We start from the raw sequence: 26,409 nt of genomic DNA on the forward strand, positions 1-26,409 counted from the left end.
ATTAAAGCCCAGGTGAAAGAAATTACACTGATGTGCGGCAGTGGAGACTGGGGGGTGATAATCTAATAATAATAATAATAAAAAGAATGGCTGACTCATGTCATTGCAAGGTCGAGTGCCTTATCCTCCAAGACACTCAGGTTACAATAAGATAATCTAAGGATACTTTGTTTTGGTTATAGGATATGTAATTGGATCACATGTTACCCTATGAAGATCCACTAATCCTTTGCCATGAGTATCATGCTAGCAACCATCTTTGAAGAGCATTACTTGTCGTACGTCAATTGAAGCATTTAAACAGTCTGAAGACCAGATTTACGAAGCGTGCTCACATCAAAATTTTGCAGAAAACATTGCTATTGCCTATTCCACCAATACAAAATGCTGTCGAAAAGTGAAGTGCTCTAGCTCTTACTAAGCGTCCATCTAGGACGAGAGTGAATTTGGATCATTTTGCCTTTTTCAGAAACAATTAATGTCACCTTCAATTCGAATTGGTCTGGATCTGATATCAGATCTAATATCAGTAGGAAAGTTGTGTAAACAGTGGAAAAAGAGAGACAAGAAAAAGCAGCAATAGGAAACACCCACTCCCCATTCCCCACCCAATCTCCAGCTTTCCATCTTCTTGGATAAGCATCTGTAAATCCAATATCTCACCAATTCGAAAGCAATTAGCATCACTCAAATCAATCCTGGAGACTAAGTTAAAGCATCTAATTCACAGAATAGAGAGCTTGCGTTAAAACTGAAGAATTCACATCCTTCAAAAATCTTTGAGGCAACTTTGCATTCCTGTTGGCTTTATTGTGTATCGATGCTATTCAATTGCTGTCAGATATAACTAGGCCAAACAAAATACATGCCACATGGCAAAATGGTTGGAGAATCATCACTCCATCTGGTACATCAGGCTACACAAGATAAACTTTGAAACTGTATAGGAACACCGTAATGTGAATGACCAGAACTTTAAAGTGAACCCAACTGAATGCAGTCTGCTTGCATACATAACACCTCTGGATCAATACACACCATCTCTGCAGAAAATGCTTTGGATGATCTCTAACATCAATTGGGGCAAGGATGTTGCTAGACATTTCTTGATCGGAAAGGATGTTGCTAAAGATGCCCAGCTGCACCTGCACGCGTTCTTAACGACTCAGTGCGCTTACTTCTTTCAATGACCTCCACTAACCGGTCAATGGCAAATTTAATCCCCATCCTGCAAACAATAAAACACGGTGATTATGGGATACTGAATAATGCAATACAGAATGATGAAATGTTGATAGAATAAAAATCAATCTTTATTGAAAGGAGAAACTGATGTTCCACGGGTTCAAGGATGCCAAAAACATGATATCTGTAGTTGGAGATCCCCTAGGGATATCCACTTGGAATGGTATACTGCAGAGTAGCTGATAGGTGTATGGCTAACTTGAAATTGTGGCTTCCTAAGCATATCCATGAACAAGATGTTACATTCATTTGAATAGTGACTTGCGTCACAAAATCTTAGGACTGCAAAATCCACAGCTTCTCAATTCTCATGTACCTCCTATGTTTCCCTTTCTACACCAGTCCTGTTGAATTCAAGGCTCGAGGTTATGCACTCAGCCATTCAATGGATATTGTTTGGATGGGGTAGATGTGTGTCCAAACCCATAGTATTTGCGCATTCTCCTTCAATTGACTTTCATAATTTACTAGCCTAGAGAATATCATTTGTAGCCATTATCGAGGCAGTTTATAAGAAGAAGGATTTTAATAGGGTTTTGTGCCACTTCATCTTTATGTAAGACAAGTTTTGACAATGTGTATGGGTAAGGGAGCGAGGTGGATCTACTCACCCATCATATGCAGATACAGCTTCAAACATGCATAGCCTTCCATCCAACTCTTTGAGATCCAAATATCTAGCCAGTTCTTCAGCAGACACAGCTCCAGGAAGATCCTGCCACTATTTATATTTAGAACAAGAAATCTGAAAAATCAATTCTGATTCCATCGATTAAAATTTCCAATGATGCTATTAGAAATTAATGTTATACAAGATTTGTGCAAGTATTACCCGCATAAACCATTGTTCCTTCCCTCTTGACCTTGACATAATTCAGTGCTCAGAGAACATCATCGAACTGGGAAAAGAAAATTTATACATGTTCATCTTTTTACTAAAATTTTCCCCAACAATTTAACAATTAGTTTTGTTTTCCAATCTTGGTACCACAAAAGCAAGCTATTCATCCTCTCATGAATGTACACTTGAAATATCAAAATTCATTCCATAGAGTATTTTTAGAGTGTTAATCATGTCCAATTCATATGTTTGGTAAATGTGACAATTTTCGCAGCTTGCTCCTGGCATAGGTTTCTTAATGCCCCCTGGTCAGCACTAGAACTTGATTGCCTGGCATTTTGGATATTTGATAGATGTCTTGAATCTTGAAAATTTGAAACATAAAGAACTTCAACTTCATTATATCAAGTGATGATTCCAACCTCTCACCAAAAAGTAATGATTCCCACATTTGAACGTCACATTGTGTTTGTCTGAACTCGAAACTAGTTATGAATATCAGTACTGCCAATTTAGCTTTAACATCAGCTGTTTAATGTACTGAAATCTTAAATTCTATCAAAGTGAATGTCACAAGCCTTGTGAAATCTAAATTTTGAAAACTGCTACATACACAAAACTAAGGGCTATTTGGTCCTTTAAGTTGCAAAGTAGATTGACTTGTATGGGTCTAGTACTGCAGCAACCAGAGCTGTATGTGATAAACTATTTTATTTGGATGGATGCGGCTGCAGCTATTTTTATTAGAAGCATGACACAATTGAAAACCATTAGTTCAGATGAAATGTCATTTTTTATTTTTATTTTTTTTACATTCTAATATTTTTGCCAAAAGGAAAGGCAAGGATTCAACCAGACAACAGTGCAAAATTAGGGTTTATATTGGCAATAAAATAGCAACTATTATGATGGTCATTATTTAACATTATTAAAATGCAACATCATAATGGGGTTATCTGCTCAAATCACTTTCACTGAATAAAATACACTTTTCCAGCTGATATAAAAATTTGAATTTATAAAACATTAATTCTATTCAAATAAACATTGAATATTTCCAATAGCGACCTTTAGTTTCATTATATGACATGCAGTTAAATGGAGTAATGCTAAGGATTGTCATTCAAATTCCCATTATCTATATATATGACATAACAATTGACCGCTGGCCATTATAACATTGTAAAAACATTTTTTAAACTCTTCAAGAAGTCCTATGTCACCACACATTGCCAAGATACCACCATTTAAATGGTCTGTTTGTGGAACTGCTATTCACTAATTCCATGTACACAAGAACCTCTCTAAATTGGCCTTACTTTGATGCAATAATTTCTGAAGATTACACGCATAAGCCTTCAAAATGCTCATATCTGGAACTCTTCTCACGATATTCATTAAAAAAAAAAAAAATCTTTCCAGAAAGCATCAGATTCTCCTTCTAGAAGATCCTCTTAAACATAAGACTAATTGGAGCATCACCAAAACCGTAGATACCTCTTGAACCCTTGCACTACCCTTCCTATCCTATGTTGGCAAGGTGTCCTTAGACTATGGCCATGACTCAATTGCACAGCCTCTTTGAGTCTACCATCACCCTCCATAACAACTACGATGCCCCCATTTTGCCAGCTTCCTCTGCTGCCTCCTTCATGCTCCCTCCACTTGTCCAACAACTACCAGCAGGAGTTGGAGCATTTAATCTCCACCACAAAAATCAGGCCATAGTCACTGATCTTGCCAGTGAGTGGATGGCTGATTTGCATAGTGTGCTGTAGATGGTGGTCAGTCACCAAGCAGAAGATAGCAATGGGGGAAGGTACTGGGAGGAGGGGGAGGGGGACAAAACATAGTCAATGGGCAAAGGAGGCTTTTTGGGTAATAAAGGCGAGAGTTACAGGCACTTGCACCACCAAGCTACAAGGATGAGAGATCCAGGAGGGATGGTGTCACTGTCCAAGGGGAGGTAGAGAGGGTCTCCATTGATGTTCAAGGTGGGAAGGGAGATTCCTTTCAGAGAATCACTAGAATTGAGTGGTAAGCCCATATATTGAGCTCGTGCAGCTCAACCAGCAATCATCTTGACCACAGTTGAGTTCTTGAAACTTGGCCCCAAACATGGCTTGACATGCTGAAGCTCACTGTGCTGTAGCAAATCGAACTCGAAGCCCAAGTTTTGCAGCTGCAAAAAGACCCTTAAAGCTTAAACCAAATGGGATTGCTTGATAGCTGATCCATTTTTCCCCCCTCTTTCCTAAGGAGGGGAAGGAAGGGTGAGAAAGAAAGAACATAAGGCTATGCAAAGGCTAGCAGAAGGCCAAGACTTTATCAACATTATCATGGCATTATATGATCACTAGAGTATGGCATATGCAATGCACATGTATTTTTTTATAATAGTAAAATATATCCAAATAAATAAATAATAAATGCTAGAGCAAAGATTTGAACCTTCTGCTCATGGTTGACAGCCACATATTCTAGCCAATGCAGGGTTAGAAATGAGGGATGGCATGAGGCTGGGAAATGCAGACGGTCAAAAATGCCTCATGCATGATGGCATTAGAGGGTTGGCCTTATAGAGAAATAAATTTATTTAGCAAAAAACCTATTTTTATATTATTTTATTATTTTATTATGACTGTATCACATGGGGAAGTATGTGGAGGTACTGAATTTGAAATGTTTGTATTTTAAGAAATGCATTAGTTTAGTTTGTAATATCTTCCTAACCTTTTTCTGTGTATGAAATTTTACTAAGATAGCTATTATGTGTATTTCTCACAGGTAGTAAATTTACCCAACCAGAAGTTATAGCTCTTAACAAAATGATTATAGAGTTTAGATATTGATGTGATTTGGAAGCTCTTATCATTGTCAGGGAATTTCTTTGGTAATTATGCATTAATATTATCGTGTCATTAAGAAAAGATGGCTGTTGGGCTATAACCCAGTCATTATGTGATGACCCATCAAAACAAGTTGGCCAATCACTTCTACTAGCCTATGAATGCTGTTCACTTAAGGTGACATTTGTATGATCCATGAACATAAGGAATGAGCCAATTTGTTAAAAAACTCAACAAGCATAATACTGGATTATTTCAGACATAATGAATAGTTATATCCAAATCATCATGTAAATGCATAGACATATCCAGGTCCAGATGAACAAGCTTTGCACAATAAAATGGCCACTTTTGGGAAGTTTTGGAAGATCAGTGAACATGGAACATACGGCTACTTATTTAAAAAAATATGTTTAGTTGCATGAATGGGAACACTAAAACACTCATGAAGTTACGCCAAATATAAAGCCACAGGTAAATTGGTCGACATTATTAAATACAATGAAGAGATTGTGGAATTGATCCATGACCATCAAAAAAGGTACAGAAACTCAAACAGCAAAATAACATGTGCAACAGTAGTAACTTAGACATCACTCAAAATAATGAAAGAAATCTGGGAAGGAGGACCCGAACCTGCTTGTTGGCTAGTATTAGAAGTGGTGCCCCTTGTAAATCCCCATGTCGAAGTACTTTTTCTGGTCAGCACTTTCCAGATTTTATTATTCATAATATCTATATGGGCTATCCAAAAAAATGATGCATATAAAATTTAAGCTGAATGATAATAGTAGGCTAAAATTAATATGATATGATTAATTTTCCATGAGATAATGCAGTGACTGATACTAACCTAGTGCAGATTTAGAATCTTCAAATAACGACGGACAAGTAGCATCAATCACATAGATTATAGCATGTGCCTCCTCATAATATTTTTCCCAAATTGTTCGCAGACCAATCTGTGAATATAAGTTAAAATATCTTAAGTGTAAATTCCGATAACGGTAAGCAGTACATTATGTTCTTCCAGTCATGCATTTAAAGATGAAAGTTTTGCAAATCTAGCCCCTACCATCTCACATTAAGAACCTTTTGTAGCATGAAGCAAATAGTCCGATGATAATGTCTACAATCTCATTCGCTGGTTCTTGTTGTTCTATCACATGCAAAACTCACTTTCAACTCCAAAGATCAATTTCCCCAGACACTTAGGTAATTTGTGGATCTGGAGTTGGACGTTAACATTATTAACATATGAATATCAGTGATTGGGAAAGGAAATATTATGACTTCTAATAGGTACTGAAAAGGTACAAAACTGATTACGGGTATAATGTGGTAGAAAATGCTTATCACATTGTTCATGTAACTCCTATGGACCTATTTTTCCATGATTTGCCAAGGAGAAGTTTTTTCCACATGATATGCAATCAATTCACTCTTGGATGAAGGGGTAAGCCTGCTAATTCAACAAGTACTATTGAGATTCAGGGTTTATTCTCAAACCTAGGAAACTCAAATATCACATTAATTACAATTTGGAAAATAGAGAACTGTTTTAGAATACTTAAAGTGAGAAATGCAAATTATAAAGTAACTAAACGAGCTTTTCCAAATGGAAAATAATAGGGGAGGTAGACGAACTTTTCAAAATGGAGAATAGTAGTGAGGTATATTTCCATACAAAAATTCTGAATTATTATTATTATTTTTTTCAAGCAGTATCAATGTATCATATTCCAGTTAGACAGAATAAAAAACATTTTTTGGAAGAATTTTATTAAGATTTTTTTTTTCAAAACAATGAAGACATCAGTAAGATGTCAACTCTATGTTGTCATTAAAAAAATTAAAGAAATAGATTTTCTTATTCTAATGATGTATTGTTTCATTTAAATGGTGTTAATTAATTTGTTTATCTAAAATATGAATATGATTCTTAAATAATATCTTTGGCATGATTGAAGTTGGTTTTGCATCACAAGGCTAATAAGATGGACCCAAAGATTATTTCTGCAAACCTACATATATATGGGTGAAGTTGGGTGTAAGGAAGGACCTTACACCCACTATAAAATCCAACTATTTGAGTTTCAGTATGAAATTTCAAACCATGGGATAAGATCTCCAAGACCTCAAATGCCTATGAATAAGTAGGGCATCCATGTTTGGTTTTACATAATGAAGCTCATGAAATGGGACAGACAACATGTAACGAAGGACATTATGCCCACTAAAATTTGGCTATCTGAGTTGCAATGTGAAATTCTAATCTGTTGGATGAAATCTACAAGGTCTAAAATGCCCATGCGTGTATGCATGTAACACGTGCATGCAAGCGCATAGAGAGAGTGCGGCTATAATACAATGTAAGGTGCAGAAAGAGGACTTTACACCCACCACAAAATTCAATTTTGGGAGTTGTCTAAACCTACAAAACTTAAAATGCTTGTGTATAAAAAAAATCATATATTTTGGAGGCCCCTTGCATGTCTTCAAGTCACCCAAAAATCACACAAGGTATCATGCCATTATATTTACACAAACACACATATAGGGGAAATCTTGATGCATAAGAACAGCCCAAAAACAAGTCATTTTGTACATAAGCATTTTAGGTCTTATATCTAATGGTTTATATTGGCATTTTCAATCTCCAGCATTAAAATTTGTCATGAGAATAAAGTCCTCTATTTACATCCTGTGTTTATTACAACCACAGACACACACATAAACACAGGTGGATCCAGATTTTTTTTTTTTTTTGGTTTGGGGGGGGGGGGTGGGTCAATGAAATGCATCATATCATACTGATTCAAAAAAATTCAGATTTTCTATTAAATATTGAACAAAATATTAAATTTCAGACTGATCACATGTTTGATGCTAAATCTAAACTTAGAGTTATTTATCATATTCAGTGAAATTTTAGATTGATATCGAATTCAGATTATGCATTGTTATTCTCCTCTAAACAGACCATTTTGCAACATATTTTACAAACTATCATCATCTGATTTTTCTTCTTTTTTTTTTTAAAGCAGAATCATACTTGAGTCATGTTCACAAAAATTAAATCAAACTGCAGCTTGAAATTGCTGCCACATCTAATCTATCCTTCCATGTAAATATACATGATTTAGATGACCTAAAATGTGGTTAAATATTAAAATATCATGTTTTACTCACCTTATGATTGCCATCCTCCATGTGATGAACAGTCTCAATTTTGACCAAATTGAACCAATCTGTGTGTTATGATATTAGATATCTGGATTGGTAATCCTATTTTGTGATACTGTAATGGTGCGAGATGACAACCACAAATTCCAGGGTTGGCCTTCAAGTACAAGAAGCTATTGCATATGTAATAGTATAAAATGATCCACCTCAATATAAAGGAACCAGCCGTGATCCCTCTTGCCTTTCTATGAGATTGGAGCTCCCCGCGCGCACCCCCCCCCCCCCCCCCCCCCGGCAGTTTTCAGCCTAGAAGCCAGAATGACATCGAGTTCTAATTTCCAAAGGATTTCCTTAATTTTTTTCTTTTTTTTGAAAAAATTGAAGTGCTTATGGACTTGGTGAACGGGAGAGGGAAAGGATGAGTATAAACAGAAAGTCATAACCTCAAAATTTACAAATTATGGCAGTAAAATCAGTTTCGAATTTAAATTTTTTGCTAATGGATAACTTACGACGATTGATCTTAGAGAGAGAACTTTCACACATCAATTTTTGGGGACCTAACAAATCAAGATTTTTTTAATCTCACACACTCTAATTTTAGGAGGAGCCTACATATACACAAATCTTGGATGGCTCGGATTGGAAGGGGGGCCTTGGACCAGCATTGGTTTTTATTTTCCCATTGGGGGGTGGGGGCAAGTATTGATGAGATTTTTTTCCCCTTGGGTGGGCCTTGGCCCCCACCACCCTGGCTGCCATCGTATAACACATAAATATATACATATGCACAAAAACTGGGTGCACAAATGTATATGACTTGTCTCTTTGGCATTGATGCTTCTCTCAATTACTTTTTTACTGAAAGTAGATATCTTGGAATGCCTAAACACCATTTTGACCCATCCAAAATGTTCAACATCCTAAGTCATCCTAAATTTGTGAGTTGATTGTTAATAAATTGATTTAATTATTTTGCATGGAGGACCAGAATAAATCTACCAAGCACTAACATACAAGCCGACAATAACTTCAAAAAATATCAGATCAAATAGCCATCAAAAGAAAAGATGCGGACTCAAGGATTAATTATTAATGCAAGAATGATAAAATGTGCATCTTTTACTTGGATGAACTCATTCCATTCCACGACAGTCCTTGAGGTATTGCATCTGTGCTAGTAAATGCTATGAGAACCAATACTATTGAAACACGAAATCTTGCATCATGATAACTTTTCATTGTTACAAGATTTACCTTGCAATAACACATGGTAGGAACAAATGCATTAAACTTTGATGTCAAATCATTAATTGAAGAAGTAGATTTGAATTGTAAAATTGAACGAAAGAAATTGCTGACTTAATTAATGAAGGCTACAACTTGAGTAATGGGAATTTTGATCTTCATCAATGACTGCCTACTAATTCTTTCTATAAAGAAAGTGAGCACATAGAATATGTGGAAACTATATGATGGCTTAGTAATGTTTTCCCTTATATGTAGGGAAAAAAATTTCCTTCCCCTATAGTCCAATTTGCTGCAACAAACTAGACCTTAACTAATGGCACTAATTACAAAGAATGCCTGACTATTGGCATAAGCCTTGTTCACAGAATAATTTCAGAATTTTAAGTTGGGCTGGAAAACACGTACCTGACCTCCTAAGTCCCAAAAGACAAGTTTTGCATTTGAAGCTTCAATACGACCAATGTTCAGTCCAACTGTTGGAACAATCCGGTCAGGTGGGAGCCCTTCCAAGTTTGAATACAATGACTTTAACTTCTCTAGCAAAGTCTTCATTTCCAAAAATATATTAAGCATCAAATTTAACATATTGAGTACAAAAAATTGAAATGAAAATAAGATATAATATTTAATAATCAGTTAAGGAATAGAAGTTAATATTAATGTAGCAAGAAATTAAAAAAATGTGGTTTTAAAAAATGATCTCCTTTTTTCATTAAACATATGCACAATTATGCAAGTGCAAAATTTGTATAAGACCAAACTTGATGGTACTTGCATGGAAACAAGAAGAAACGTAACAAAGAAAGATCAAATGGCAAACTAAAACTCATACAGTTTCATTTTGAAGCCTGTAGCGAATAAGGATATGACTGATTTCTTTTACCTACCTTTAAGGAGTAAAAAAAATAAGCAAATAACTTTTTTCACACCACAATATGATTCTTTTTCAAACTCAAACTATAAGATAAAGGAAATATACACTGTCTATATCCATAATAAAAGAATATCAACCATGCCTACATGATCCTCATTACCATGGTCACCGTAACTGTTGTTATCTCATGTTCATCAGATGAAAATAATATTTGCATACTCAAATTTGTATAAATAGTTAGAAGAATATTTTGCTCCATGACCAATTATGTTGTCAAATAATGTAGGTCACAAGGATCTAAATATTGTTGAAATGGGATGTTACCACCAGTACTATACCATTCTAATAAAAACTAGCATTGGTACCAGGTGCCAAATGCTTATACCATTGCAAATTGATATCCAGCACATACCAATCAGTATAGTTTGATTCAGGCAGGTACCATAGCTAGTTAGGCTGACACAGAGCCTAAACCAGTGGGAGACTTGATTTCAGAGAGAGAGAGAGAGAGAGAGAGAGAGAGAGAGAGCTGGGCTGTCTCTCACATTTAGGGGCATCCATGACCTCTTGGGACCCTTTTGATCAAGAGAAAGAAAAGGAGAGAGAAAGAAAGATAGATAGATCGATAGATAGAGAGGGAGAGAGAGCAAGAGAGAGAGAAGTGCAGAGAGGAGAAAAGGAAGGTGGTGCAGTGTTTCCCCCCATATTCCTAGCTCCTTGACATTGAAATACCCGTTGGATCCAGTGAGTTTTGATCCCACCTTATTCTTTTTACCACTAATTGGCAAAAAAAAAAAAAAAAGAAAGAAAAAGAGGGGAACCTGCCAAATTTTTTTCCATTTGGCATGGAATTTATGGAATTTGAATATGTTGTAAAGTGGATGTCACCCTATAATGCATTATTTTTTTGTTATTAGTTTCATGTCTATTTGTTGCTAGTTTCCAAGGTTCACCACACCAAAACCGGATCCCATGCCGGCCAGCCGGCAATACAGTTTTATGCGCCCCCGAACCAAACTGTACCAGGGCTCGAACCAACACAACAGGGTGGAGGGAGAAGGAAAGAGAGGAAAAGAGAGCGAAGGGGGGAAAGGAAGGAGAGGGAGAGGGAGAGGGAGAGAGCCTCTGGTGGCTGCCGGAGGCCAGTCAAGGCTACTGAAGGGCCAGTGAGAAGGAAAGAGAGGAAAAGAGAGAAAGATGGGGGGAGGGAAGAAGCGGGGAGAGGGAGAGAGGACCTCCAGAGGCCCATTGAGGGTGCTGGAGGCTCGAAGGCGTTGGATCGAAATAGGGGCTTCGGTCCTTGTTTTGTCTCCTTTTTTTTGGGCGATATTGGATGAAGTTGGCAACTGCGTTATCGACTTCACCAATAATAGAAAAAAAAAAAAGAAAAATGTTGAAGTCAGCAATCCTCACACGGTTAATTGCAAAAAAAGGAAACAGAGGTCGAAGCCCCAATTTTGATCGGCAGGAGGGCGGAGCCCCTCCTCTAGTCGTAGGTCGAGAGGCCTCGCAGGCCCTCTAGAGGCCTTCGATGGGCTCTGAATCCTCCTCTCACTCTCCCTTTTATTCCCTCCCTCCATCCTCTGGTTTCTCATGTGTGCAGTGATCCCAACTACCCTCTGACAGCCTTCGAGGATCGTCTCCCCTCCTCTCTCTGTCTCTTCCTCTCTTTCTTCCTCTCATTCTCCTCGCTCAATGTTTCCTAATTAATGTCGAAACCGTGCTGGCTGGCCACTGATATGGTTTAGTATGTCCTGAACCATCTAGTTTGGGATGCTTCAACGAACATTACTAGTTTCATAAACTTTATCCAAACCCTTGGGTATTATAACCAATATCATCACTCCAACACTGCAAAGTTATTAAAAGCACTTAAGTGTAGACAAAAATCACAATATTCATTTTAGACTTCGAAAGGTTGAAGATTTTGAAACAAAACAAAAAATAAAAAATAACAAAAAGGCATTCCGGTACAAACATTGAGATGCAACACCATACCATGAGTCAGTATAGTATCAATATGAATAAGTACTGTACCATTTGGACTGAAACTAACACCATGGTTAGTATAGGTATTTTAAACCCTTTGGCCACAGAATATAACTAGTAATTATTTATTACATATATGTTTAAGGCATTACATATATGTTTAAGATTGTTGAGTCATGGGCCCACTACCAATGGCAAGCAATGCCAATAATGAAGCAAAAAACAAGGCATGCGAGCAATAATTACCATGAGATCCTATAATAAGTTGGTCACTAGGGATGAGAAGCAAAATGTGCCATTCTAACTTGGTTGACAAAAGAAAAGTAACACACAAGAGAACCTGCAATGGAAGGACATAAAATTTCATCTTGTTGGCTATATAAAAAATGTAATTTTGTGTAACCAGAAGAAAAACAAATGCAGAACACACTTAACAGCATATAATATGCCTACAGGATGCAAGCTTGGAAAAGGGGTACATTTTTGTGCAACACCTATGCTGGTTTGTATCAGTCCCTACCAAAGAGTGCTGCACCAGCAGAGATCAATATGGGCTAGCAAATACCTTACTTGTTTGCCACAAGCACCCTATGTCACCTGGACCCTTCAGATTAGTTGAAAGTATCCACACCAAACATTTATATACATGGACATTAGGATAACACTTAGACATGTATCTACAAGAAGAAATTCTTACATATTGAAAGGATCTGATGTAGGGGCGGTGGCTGCCTTATCAGGTACCTGACCCGGCCCGACCCTAATGGGGCAGGTTTTACCCAAACCATCTAGAGTCAGCAATAGGGATAGGTCTTCATTCTAAAACCATAGTGGATCTAGAGTGAATATGGATAATGGTAATGTCCCTCCCTCCGAACCTGACCCGATTAAATATAAGGCTTGATGATTATGCTGATTATGATGATAAGAAGAAGAAAGTATTATGATCGATCCTGAAAAAGATTAATCATATGAAAGGCCACAAGATGTGCTTAGCTGTTCATTTTCCTTAGTTGATTGCTTTTCCCAGTTTAAGAAACATTTAACATCCTAAAGAATAATATTGCTGTTATTGTTTCTATTATTGTTGAAATTTTGGTTTGTTATGTACCATGCCTTCAACTCTAGATTTATTTAATGTTATATGAAATGTTAAGATTTACTTTTATATTATTTACTTATTTAATTTGTATGCAAAAAAATTGATTTTTGCAGCTTTACCCGCCCTGACTTGTCCCAACCTGCCTCATCTAACTGTAACTGCCCAGACCCACCCTGCCTTGAGATTGGTATGGTCAGGTACATGGTTCCCAACTGTGGGGCAGGTATGGGCAATGGTTTACCCAACCCACACCCACCCCATTAACATCCCCTAATCCAATGCTTAGACATGTATGCCCACCTAACACACATAGTTGAGTCCATGTAACATGGCAAGGACCTAGCATGTGGAGTGGCAGTGGACATTCGACCAACATGGTACATATCATGCTAACCAGTGACCAACATATGCAGTACATAATATCATTATCCGGTTGTTGATAAAAGGTCTTATAACTCATTATGTCTTCCTCCCTGCCAACTAGCCCTACAGGTTTCCTAGCAAGTCTTAATTGCCTAGAGTAGCCATCTATAGGAGACAAAACTAAATAAAGTAGGAAGACCTCATGCTGCAGAAGTCCAGAATATTATGGCTTTTCCATAAAGTTAATCTCACATGAAAAAGATAAAGTTTGTTAATAAGGCTAAGTATTCATGTGTTCATTGGAAGAGTAAATAAATTGACACAAAAGCTACTAATTAGCATCAATTAAGTGATAGGAATTTGTTACCGAATAGAGAATAAGGTTCTATTTAAGTCTGTAATAACAACATGGAAACAAAGAAACTAGACTGAACTAATTGAATCAAAAGGTAATATCATAGCAACATTAAAATTTAAATAAAACCTAATAGGCATTGGGTAATTGAATATGCAAAATTTGTAGAAATTCAATAGATAACAAGATTGTACCCAGATGTCAGCACAAGTAGAGAGAATGACAAAATTGGGGTTCAAATAAAATTGAGAAAAAATCTAACCTATTTGAGTGAATGAAAGTGTGCCCAAAATGTGCCACCAAAATTGTTTTACACCAAAAGGGAAATGGATAGTGGGATATCTAACTAGTTTTCCTAGAATATACAATAATGACAGGATAGGATATCTATAGAAATGAATCAGTTGTGAAAGGATTCAAATTAGCAACATAATCAAGAAGGCTGAAGAAGGAAAAGGAAATATTTCTCATACATGGATGATCTTCAATATGAACATGAAATTCGGTAGAACAGAAACTATCAATCTTAAAATCATGCAAGTAAGTTTACTGATATGATCACATTGGACAAATTTCCCCGGTTGAAACATAATTTTCCCATGATTAAGAAATCCTCAATTTCAACCTAAAACAATGGTAGAAAGGATGAAATCATGCAAGTTTAACTCCACTATTATAGTTACAATAATTAAGAACAACATAACATTACTTAAATATTGCACTCTCCTTAGCATTAGTTATAAGAAAAAAGGGTACCAAATTGGCTTATATATTGACTGAAAATGGAGTAGGAAGACCTTTTCAGGAAATTGTGGATAACAAAAAACGCATAAGATAGGGGACGGAATCAGAAAGCTTATCAGGGAGGGTGAATATCAAGCATAATAGGTACAGTCAGAAATTCCAAAACAAAATCAGCCTAATTTGGCATATCATACAGTTCGATAATCCTTATAATATGATGATACCACAAAGGACAAATGTACATCAGCATCATGTAAAATAAAAGAAACCCAAGCATGAACACAAAGCTTCAAACATAAAAGACCATGAAATCTGTACATACACACAAAGCAATAAAAATTCACGAAAAAGACACATTTTAACCATTATAATTAGGTTTCATGTCAGAAATATAAATTCAAAAAGAATATAAATAACAAGATTAAGGAAGGATAAGACTTACAGTTTTTCCAGCTTTGTCAATTCCAAGAACAAGAATATGGTACTCTGTCTTGGTGAAAAGATATTTCCAGAGTCCATAGAACAACGAGAACATTTCTTTGTTGTCTTTGATGCCTTAAGATACTTTGTATTTAGCAACAACTTTCAAAATCCAATAATGACTTCCACAATAACATGTAATATCATCTTTTCATACCACGCATGTCCTGCAAAGATAAACATAACATTCAAGATCTAGAACCAGAAGATTAAAGATCAAAAAATAGCAATACATACAGCATCATTCTGGCTATCTGCAGGCATACTTGTTAAATGCCTCTGAAACTTTAGGCAGTATCTAACTTATTGCCCACACAATCATACAGGTGCCTAGGCGAAAGCCTAAGTAACAGTCGTTGTACAAAGTCACTTGATGATTTTGATTAAACTTCTTCATTCAAGTAAATTAGATTTTTACTTTTTTCCAATAATTTAGTATCTTAATATATCTTCAGGACAATTAGAAACACTTTCAAAATATATTGAAGTTTGTAACATACACCAAACTCCGTGAAAAAGCACAAAAGTAACAGCATATATTATTCTGTTCTCTTAGGTGAGGGGAAGAGATTGACAAGCTTCTTCAACCATCCATCTTCCTGAAAACCAGAGCTAGGTCCAGGTGTTAAATGAAACAAAAATTGAGACATCACTTGCTGGTGCCATCTCAGCTTGGCACGAGCAAAGTACCTGTCATACCATGCCAATGGCTGGCGCACACTAACGCTGGCATAATGGCATGTCAAACCATTAGCATGCAGCGGGTATAGGGCACCAGCACAATACACATCGACTCGTATCAACCATTCTAATCGGCACATTAATCCATGAAATGAAAGACCTCTGCCTTTCATGTTTACCACTTAAATTCAACTTTTTTTTTTCTCCCCTATACAATCTGATTAAGAGATTTACGATATATGTTTTACTCCCCTCTCACCATTCATATGCAATTCATAAAGAAACATAAAAATTAAATGGATATCAAACGTAGATTTAATAATAAAATTCATAGCAAGGATGAAATGAAGCAAAACATCAAACCAAGTCATGGAAAAAGTATCGATCCATCCACACCATCTACCGCACAAAAAAGGAGATCCCATGCTAGAGCGTGCGAAATGAGGTGGTGGGAGTGGATTAGGGGTTTGAAGAAAAGCTGGGAAATCCACATCTACGATAGAATTAAGGCGGAAGATCTGCATCTAGGATTACATAGAAATGGAATTTGATCCTCACCGGAGAGACAAATTCGCCAGAAATCAAAAGGCCGGCGGCCGCGATTGGAGTTCCGGACCGCCGGGTGAGAAGGGAAGAGAGAGGAGAGGCGGGAATCGCCGGCCGGAGGGCAGAAGGGAAGAGGGAACGGAGAAAAGGGTAGTAGGGGTGATGAGATCGATGCGGGATCCGTCCGGCCCGCAGCAGCACGACCTATGACCGATTTGGGCGCCGGTCGACGGGCTGTTGCTCGGCGCTCGGCGAGCTGAAGGCGCAAAGCAAAAGAAGCAGCCCGGCGATTTGGACTCGCGACAACCGTACCTGTAAAAGGTCCATTCTGCTGCCAACTCAACGGACTCGCTTATGTACATATGACATTAACAGGTGTCTGTCACGTGTTATGCATGTGATCAGATGCTGATTATAATTTATTAAAAAAATACTGAAGCATCGTATCATAGTATTTATAAGCGATTTTGATGGTGTTCAAGAAAAAAAATACTTCAAATGCAGCTCGTTTTCTCGGGATCAGTTCTAAAAACAAAAGATTGTTTTGATATATTGAAGACCTTCCCCCTATAAAGTCTATTTAACAAATAAAAAATTATAGTGTTAATTCACGGCGCAGCATGAGAATTTGTTGCAGTGGATAGATCTATCTCCGATAAAGATTCTAAAAGCTTTGCCACTCAGAACTTTGATTTAAAACAAGATTGAAAAACTGATCAAATTGATTTGTGGTTTGATCTTTTTCAATCAAAATTAAAGCTATTGGGTTCAATATCAAATGACTTGGAGAGCATTAAAAATGTTCAAAAATTGGTTGAAATTTGCAGAATCTTTCATGACTCAATTAAATTGATAATGCAAAAAATAAAAATAAAAATAAAAGCCCAAGTCATAATTTTAATTTTTTATGTTCATTAACTTAGTCAAGTTGGAATGTTGGATGACTATTTTGATAAGCTATTCTTGTATTTAATGTTGATGGAATTATCATTATTGAGTCACAAGATCTTTATATTCTTCATTAGTTTTAGAAGATTAAAGTATATTAAAGTTAAATTTAATATTTAGATCAGTAAAATGTTTTTTAAGTAATTTATAAATGGTGAGCAATAATTCATTTGTTGATGTCAAAATTTCACAAAGATATTAAAATTTATCTCATAAGAATCTATGTTGATATAGGATCATGCAATATAATTATACAGATCTTTTTTGGTCATTTTTCTCTATTAAAAGTGATTGAATTATCTTTTTTGGAATTAACTTCCGCCTTTTGAGCTTGTGATACATAGAGTTCATTAAAATAACCTTGTGACTTGTTTATTTTAATGTGAAATTGGAATACATGGGCCAAAGCTACATCACTTCTAACTTCATGACTTGCCTTTCTGATGGTACAATTTCAATTGTACCATCTCTAGAGCATTGAATGTTATCCATGGGTGAAATTGTACCATCTCTAGAGCATTGAATGTTATCCATGGGTGATTCTGGTCAAGCGACCCAATCCTTTGTTGATATGATAAACAAATTGTTGACATTTGCAGCTTGGATTACATATTGGCCAATCCATATTGCTCATGCTCATCATCAACAGCCCAATCATTCTCACCTCAATTCGATGACCATTTGCAGTACTCCAAATGCTGTAGTCCTTCCTCATGCAAAATTCAACCAAAAGAAGCAAATTCCTTCAGAATGGTTAAAACAAGTTTCTTTTTCCTCTTTCTTTATTATAATTCAGCCATCAGAGATTCAGAAAACAGAATAAAACAACTCTAGGGTTCCTGATAACCTATATCTAACAGCTTTCCTAAATATTCACGCCATGACATACATTAATTCCTTCTTTTCCACTATTTGCTGCCATATCAGCAATCGAGTATGCTTCACCCGACAAATGAGTCATGAAATAATGCAGAAGCTGAATATTTGCATGCTTCAGACAAATGCTTGCAGAAACAAACTCTTATAGCGAGGAAAATAAGCTACTGCCTCCTTTGGTGATCTTCCCAACGATTAACATTATGCAATTTTTTTTCCCATCACAACAACATTATAATGAGTTGCTGCAAACTGATCAATTCTTGGTTTTGCTCGTCTAGAAATTTTGTGACCACTCACTTCCCATCCTCTACCCTCCTGATATGCATTAAAGAATACATATGCCATGTTTGATATGATCATGATATGCCAGAAAAAATTCAGTGCACACATATAAGCATGAAAATACAACATCGATTTTATATTAGAGCAGAAAATTATGATGTCTCCAAACCCAACAGATGATATCATCAATATCAATTTATGTGTGCACAAAACATGATAAACCATCTTTAATACAATTACATCAAGTTACCTGTTCTGTTCCTGTTTATTTCACTTTATCCCACGACCGGATGCTAGTCAACCAGAAATTTTACTGCAACTTTCATATGTGAAAAGGCCTTCTAGCCATTCGTAATCAGAAAAATATTCACAACAACACGAGACTAGGAATCGATTTAATGAATATAATCCAAAGTCCACCAAGCAAAATTATTTCACTCTACATATCTAATTAGTGATTAAGGACATTGGATACCATTTGATCAGAAAATTATTAATATAAATGCCATTTGGACCACAGTATTTGATATGTCTTGCTGAACTAGAATATTGTGGAGGTCCAGCACGCTCCAATAATCAGAGCTCACGCGAACTACAATTCATATAAGCATAAATGGCACAGGCTGCTTGAATGCAGAATGAACAACCAAAGTAATCATGATAACTAGATGAATCCAAACAACCAAAACATCAGAATAGTCCATTTGTCTACGAAAGAACAAAAAACTTGTATTATTAAAATGATATGACCATGGTACCAATAGCCATGACTATCAACTAAAATAGAATATAAGAATACAAGTTAGATGTGCATCTTTCTCCACAATTGCAGATACTCAGGCCTTAAAGAATTAAATTCCAACAGTACACGTCTTAAACCAAAAAAAACAAAGGGCAAATGGAAAACAGGTGGCTAGATATTACAAAACAGGCCATCCATAGCCATCTACTTCCCATGACTTTGTAGAGATGCTCGTATACTTTGGTACATCTTAAAGAACTCTCTTAACTGCTAATCTAAGACTAAAGGAACATCACTTGGAGCACTTTGTCGTGATATGTTTTCTGTCTGATGGCACACTTTGATCGCACGCTTCAGTAACAGCATACTTTTCAAATTATTAATCAGATTGATGATGACAGGAAGTACAATGCTGTTGGACTATATTATCGTGATAGGCTGCAGCTATTACTGTGCAAGCACCAAACATATGCCTGCTGCTCAGATATTCAGTGGCGCTTCCTCATCATCCCTCTCCTTCATTGCTGTCCAATCTTGTGGCCCTGCTTAAATTTATAAACAATGAAAAACTGGCAATAAGGAAAACATTCATGTGCTGGTATAGAAGTAGAAACAGGTGAAAAATGCATATATTACAGAGTTGTTTCAAAAATTTTCACTGTTTTTTTCAAAAGTACAGGATGCCAGATGAAGTATTTAAGTACTTAGATATTGAAACCAAAAATCATGAATTTAATTATTTTTATTAAAAAAGAACCCGGATTTCCAAATGAAAACAAGTTGCTCACTTGCATTCAGTTCATAAAGATCACAATTTAAAACTATTGGATTTACAAAGTCGAAATCTTCATTTTCCCAAATATGTCAACCAAAAAGCACTGAGCTACCTTAATCTGAATTGACAAGCCTTATCTCAATGAAGTGGACTTGGATATATGGATGACGTATAACCCATCAAGTTTCCAGAACTTCTATGGGTAGTGTAACATCAATCCCCTAAGGGTGTGTTTGGTTGGGTATGTTAGATTATGCGATAATTTAACAATTTCTTAGAATCATTTATCTGAAAAAATGATTGTGAAGGAAAATAACTTTTACTATATTTGGTTGGTGAAAAAATTACTCCATAAAATGATACTGAAAAAAGATTGCTACGTTTGGTTGAAGGTAAATCTATACAGAAATATGGCCAAATTTATAAATATACCCTTCAATATAAAATAATTTTTTAATACTAAGATAGCATTGTCATCTCCAATTAGTTTTTATGTAATGACTATAATCATATAACCCTTTACATAATACCATCTCCATCTTATTTTTATTTTTTTGACAAAAATTTTTTATTGAATGAATTTAGAAAGACATGTAAACAAATTCAATAATTACATATGCAGCTTTATTGGAGGTATTTTTGTTAAGTATGGATTATTGCCACTTGAAAATTTATCAAATACCAGACATTTGTTTTACCTTCTCTCTTCGGAAAATAAGCATGGGCCCACCAACTTTTTTTACTATCTTTTTCTTTTCTTTTTCATACCCAATATGGTAATCTGACATGAGAATCATTTTTCCATGTCAGATTACCCCCAACCAAATGGTCCCTACGGATTGCTGCCAAAAACCTGGTTAATGGAGGAGCCCTCGACAAAATCTGGGAGGATGCTTGTCTTTAAGATCAAAACAGCGTTCGTTTATAGGAAACAACATTCCATTTTGAGGTGAAAAGTATGAGAGAAAATACAAATCAGTGACCGGACATAAAAAAGTTGCCGGCATTGCAGCCTGATAATAAGTGAAGAGGGATTAAAGATGACAACTGTCAATTAAGTGGTTAAGTTCCTCTTTTTGCTTTTTGATTTCCATATGCATATGTAAACAGCAAAATTCTGCAATTAGGTTCTCTTCCTTTCGAGGAATATTTATATCAGGAGGAAAAGGCAATGTTTTTTACTTTTAGGAGATCAGAGGTTTTAGTTCCAGACAGCCATGATATTTGTCCAGTTTAAAGTTTAGAAATCAAGAGAAAAAAAACATTCCAATAGCAAAGAAGTTTCTTGAGTCGATAGTGGACCACAGATAGTCAGGATGAAGCACAATGATTATATAACAACTGTGGATGTAGGATGTAGTATGTTTGAAAGTGTTCAATAAACTTTTAGGAAGTGTGGTTAACTCATGATTTTTACAGGCGCAAGCCAAATATCCAGATCTGCGGTTATTCTAATTTGAGATAGTATACATTCAAAAAAGCACCCTATGATTTTTAATAGTTGAGAGAATAAGCATTTTGAATTCTGGTAATACAAACAAGTGATATGCTGAACTTACTTGATCGGTGGCTCTCAGCAACCACCATCAGCCGCCTTTGCAATACAGAGGCAATGAGAAGGAAAATACCGCACATGCCAAACATGATAGTCATAGGGAATGCATCCACCTTCAAAATGGCAGTAGAACAATAAATAAGATAACCGAGATGTTGTGCATTGCCTTTCAAATCAGGTAAAGTATGATAAAAAGATCCTGCAGGAAAATGAAAAAGCACATACTGCGCATAATAGTGGCGCTATAATAACCCCAGTTAATATGAATTAGCATATACTGCTGGTTGCTGAAGTCAAAGTACTGACCATCACTATTAAATTACAACAGCAATACCATATCACGTATGGAGTTATGTTATAGTAGAAAAAGTCAGAAAGCAAAGTAGTTAGATGATTACATTGTAAAGCACAATGCAAACAAATATGTTCAGGGGAATGCGGAAGAAGTTCATGATTGTGCTTCTAGCCTCCTCGGGAATGTACTGAGATCTCATCTTCATAATAGATGGCCAAAATATCCCTACACATGCTTCAAAGGTACAGAACCCAAATAAGAGGATAGAACCCCCAAGCGAGATGCTCCCATCTTTTACCGATGAAGATGTTACCAAGTACTGTTCAAAAATGGCAGCCAAGTCAAAGAATGATTACATGATTACATGAAAAGAATTTCATCACAGAGATGGAAAACCGGAGACTTACACTGGTGATAACAGGAAGGAAAAGAGTGAATGAAGAGATTGCAAAAACAACTTGCATATAACTTTCAACTTTAAGTGTCTCTTGGGCCATCAGCCGAGATGCAATGGAGCTTCCAAGCATCGAAGACAACATGAAGGTAGCAAAAATAAACCCATGAGGAATGCCCTCATCATTTGGGCTTAAAGCAGGAGTCCACAAGAATACAAACGTATACATTGAGCCTTCAAACAGTGACTGAATTGCACCCAGCAAAGCAATTTTCTCATCTGAAATGACAAATTACCATTATACAGACCTTAATAACAATATTAGGAAGAGAACAATTTCAAACATTTAATGAGAATAATAAGCATACTTACCAGACGCAATGGCTACTGCAGCAACCTTAAATTGGCTAAGCAAGCTCTTGTTTTCTGAAGGATCTCCATAATTCTCACCCCATGTTGATAAGATAATTGCCATGCCAATCGCTAGGAAGCATGCAGCAGCATCAAAGGGAGACACGGGGCCAAAACCCAAGGTATCAGTCAGTAAATTAGCAAACAACCCAGAGACGATGGCTACGAGACCATTGCCAATGAATATAGCCTTCGAGAAAGTTAGGGAAAGCCATTGTGGTTCGAAGCCCCTCTGTACAGGATTAATGATGGGATATCAGCATGAAGCATGCAAAATTTGATCTTAAAGTCAGGTAAGAATTCAGCAAATTCTCTGGATGTCTTCACAAAAACAATTTGCTGATCTACTGACCCAATATCTGAATCATACACTTAAGTATGCAGTAGCATTATTGGTTCTTATCATTTCTGCTGTTTGGATATTGTTTCAGGTGAAAGTTTCAATCGCTTCAAAACAGAATACCATGAATTCCAAAATGTAGGACTAACAATCTATTCATGTATCTGCATATGGTATGTTCGTGAATATGCATGTTTTAAGATTATCTAATTATCATAGTAAATTAATTTTCCACACCCCCTTGCAAATTCACAATAATTATTGATGAAACAATATAAATTTATAAAACATCTATCATCAATTAAGCAAAAGAAAGTCATAAACTAGCATAGTTGACATTTAAATGCAATTATCCACTAACAGACATAAATCCATATGAAATTGGGGGTATTATTTCTTATAATTATGTTTTGTATTTCTAAAACTTTAGATTTCTGATATATGTTTCAGTAATTTAGAGGATAAAGAATACCAAAACATTATAAGAAGATATGAAGTTCTACGGGATTTAGTGCACAGGATTTTTAGATCTTATAATATAAAATGAAGATCCTTTATTTAGAAGAATCCCAAATATAGTCAACTAATACCCAATATAGTTAACTAGGCACTAGATCAATCCTAAAAGCTTCAGGTGGTAGAGAAAGGGTCAACAATTATCAAGCCTTAACACACCCTCATCCCCTGGTGTTGCCAGACCATGAACATGAAGGCATGAACAAGTCAAGAATGACTTGACCAGGAACAAGTCAAGAGAAGAAAATATAACAAACAGGTGGCATATTGAAAAATTGGCCTAAATGGAGATTTGAACCCACATCCTTTTGCCTTGATGCAAACTTAAGTAGCCACTAGAACCCAAAAGCTAAAGCAAGAATGATATATATCACACCTGTCATCACATATGCAACATTAGTACCAGTAGCTCGAAGAATCTATATAGCAAGTTCCATACATCTACAGATAATTGTATAATTTTTAACTTACCTTTTCATCTGATGCTTTTCTTGTAGTATTTTGAAAATAATCATTATAAATATTTCCACTATTATTGGAAGTGAATTTAGTATCATAATTATTCATTGAATCCTTATCAAAGCCTCCAAAGTTTTGTAGACACTTGCACAAACATGTTAATCACACACCCTTTTCTTCCTGTTTATTTTGTTTCCCTGAACCAACATAATTTTTCATAGACTTTTCCTAAGCTCATGATACAAATATTTTCCCTTTCCAATTAATCTCAAATTATCCCTCTGAGAAAAAAAAAATCTCAAATTAGAAGTATGCTATGACACATCAAGTAGAATAAAAAAAAAAAAAGGATGAAACCAAAATATCTGCCCGTAATATTCCATTGATGAAATTATTTAAATGACAAGTTGCAACAGGTTCAAAGCAGAGGTATGGAGGTAGGTTTTTAAAACTTCTAACAATCATTACAGATGTAGGTTGTGGGAGCCAGGTAATCCCTACATGGAAAAAGAAAAAAAATATAAAAGGAACATCCTGGCTAAAATATAAATCAGCATAACTAGATAGCAAGTAAACAAGCACAACAGGTGTGATGATATATGAACTAGAAGATCCTATTCAGATGTTTACATCTCAGCAAAAACAATTGATTGATATTGACTCATAACATGATTCAGTAGCTAAATAACATGTTATAAGTGGCGAGAAATTTTCCTATTAAAAGTAATCTTCTCATAAAAATATAGCATATCTTGACCGCACTAGAACTCTTTAAAGGCACTAGTTACACATCACCTTGTTGTGTTCAGCAACAAGCCATGACTCGAAAGCTGAAAACAAGAGCGATGTAGCAATTCCCCCCAATATACGGCCCACCATCAACACCTTAAACTCTGGAGAATGCTTGGTGATACAACTTAGTATGTAACTTATGCAATATGTCACACAAGCCCTCTTCCGACCCCTGAAATTTTACACCCAAAACAAGAAAATCTAAATCCAACAACAATCAAGGGAAAAACACCACATAATCAAGAAGTTCCAGAAGGGAATTCTCACTGTTTGTCGGCCAAAGATCCAACAATCGTCCCGAAGACCATGGAGGATCCAAATCCGGCAATGAAGAGCCGACCAATTTCTCCCTTCCCGAAGCCGTACGTATGGTAGAGGTAATAGACATAGGGGCCCTGTAACCAATCTCCAGCTGCCGACAAAAGAAAAGGACTCATAAGTTTAGCAAAAACACATCTAAAGTTCCAATCTTTTCACTAGACGAACAGGAAAGGTGAACTCATCGATCCATAAAGTCGATTTAGCTTTTCCTCCCAGAAAGGAAACAGGTAGGTTCCGAACAATTAGATCTACAAGCAAATCGGCATTTTTGAAAAATTAAAAGTAAATTTAACTCAACTATATCAAGGAGAAAAGGCTAGATCTACAGATAGAAATATTAGATCAGCAGACGCAGGAACAAAGCAAATCGAAGAGATTTGAGCCTCCCAAAAGCATCCAAATCATTAGAAAACAGCCAAAATTTCTCTTCCACCAGATCAGATCTGGAAGTCGGTACGAGATGTCGTAAGATTTGGACAGACCCATCATGAGGGAGTAGACGACGATGTAGTTGTTCTTGAAGGAGTTGAAGGCGGCGGAGGTGGAGATGCGGTCTTTGCTGGTCTTGCTGAACTCCAACAGCGCCACCACCACCGACAGCCCTCCGAAGAGGAGGTAGTACAACGCCTCCATTTCTTCCTCCTCTCGGATGCCTCCTTCGAAGTGTGAAAGGGAGGGAGAGGAGAGAATGCCTTTGGGACTCGGAGAGTCTTTTCGTCTCTCCCTTTCTCTTTTCTCGGTGGGAGGAAGCGGAGTGCGGAGGGGGAGAAAGATCTGGGGGCGGTTAATAAAAACTTTAATTAATGTATATAATTAGGATTTAGGCTTGTGTATTATGTGTGTATCTGGTTTGTCATTGGCCTACCAACATCATCAAAAGCACGACTCTACGGTACGAGGAATGATTTAGTTCTCCTCATTTGTTTTCTCTTGTGAAATACGGGAAATGGTGTGCCGACTACAGTGTGGGACCTGCATGTATTTGCCTGAGCATTGCCTCTTCCAGCATGGAGCATGTTAAAGTGCATCATGCATGTAGTCCACTTTACCCTGCACGGTGTTAGGGCCAAATGGGATTTGTCAATCCGCACTTTTGTCCTGTATGCTAAAATCAGATCTGTTCTTATACCTAATAGATACCAGCATATCAGCGTATTCATAAACTGAGGGTTTCATAAACTAAAGTTTTTATTT

General features: G+C 36.3%; 2 protein-coding genes across 4 annotated transcripts; both read right to left on the reverse strand.

The window, feature by feature from the left end:
* Window positions 1-745: 745 nt before the first annotated feature.
* Window positions 746-16,841, reverse strand: LOC105059438 (uncharacterized). Of its 2 annotated transcripts, none has more exons than XM_010942732.3 (7): window positions 16,519-16,841; window positions 15,242-15,446; window positions 9,778-9,918; window positions 5,789-5,897; window positions 5,572-5,633; window positions 1,857-1,960; window positions 746-1,228 (listed from the first exon to the last, which is right to left on the reverse strand). In XM_010942732.3, exons 2-7 carry the CDS (start codon window positions 15,332-15,334, stop codon window positions 1,126-1,128), a joined length of 612 nt encoding a protein of 203 aa, XP_010941034.1. In that variant the 5' UTR covers window positions 15,335-15,446; window positions 16,519-16,841; the 3' UTR covers window positions 746-1,125. The 2 variants fall into 2 exon arrangements, with proteins under 2 accessions (XP_010941034.1, XP_010941033.1); XM_010942731.3 differs by having other exon boundaries at window positions 1,857-1,966.
* Window positions 16,842-19,318: 2,477 nt separating this feature from the next.
* Window positions 19,319-25,992, reverse strand: LOC105059437 (uncharacterized). 2 transcript variants are annotated; one of them, XM_010942730.4, is made up of 8 exons: window positions 25,698-25,992; window positions 25,162-25,306; window positions 24,898-25,066; window positions 22,749-23,019; window positions 22,390-22,655; window positions 22,086-22,301; window positions 21,692-21,800; window positions 19,319-19,899 (listed from the first exon to the last, which is right to left on the reverse strand). In XM_010942730.4, exons 1-8 carry the CDS (start codon window positions 25,846-25,848, stop codon window positions 19,838-19,840), a joined length of 1,389 nt encoding a protein of 462 aa, XP_010941032.1. In that variant the 5' UTR covers window positions 25,849-25,992; the 3' UTR covers window positions 19,319-19,837. The 2 variants fall into 2 exon arrangements, with proteins under 2 accessions (XP_010941032.1, XP_029116151.1); XM_029260318.2 differs by having other exon boundaries at window positions 25,514-25,980.
* Between the last annotated feature and the right edge of the window lie 417 nt (window positions 25,993-26,409).

The sequence above is a fragment of the Elaeis guineensis genome, chromosome 16 (genome assembly GCF_000442705.2).
Source record: "Elaeis guineensis isolate ETL-2024a chromosome 16, EG11, whole genome shotgun sequence".
Lineage (NCBI taxonomy): Eukaryota > Viridiplantae > Streptophyta > Magnoliopsida > Arecales > Arecaceae > Elaeis > Elaeis guineensis.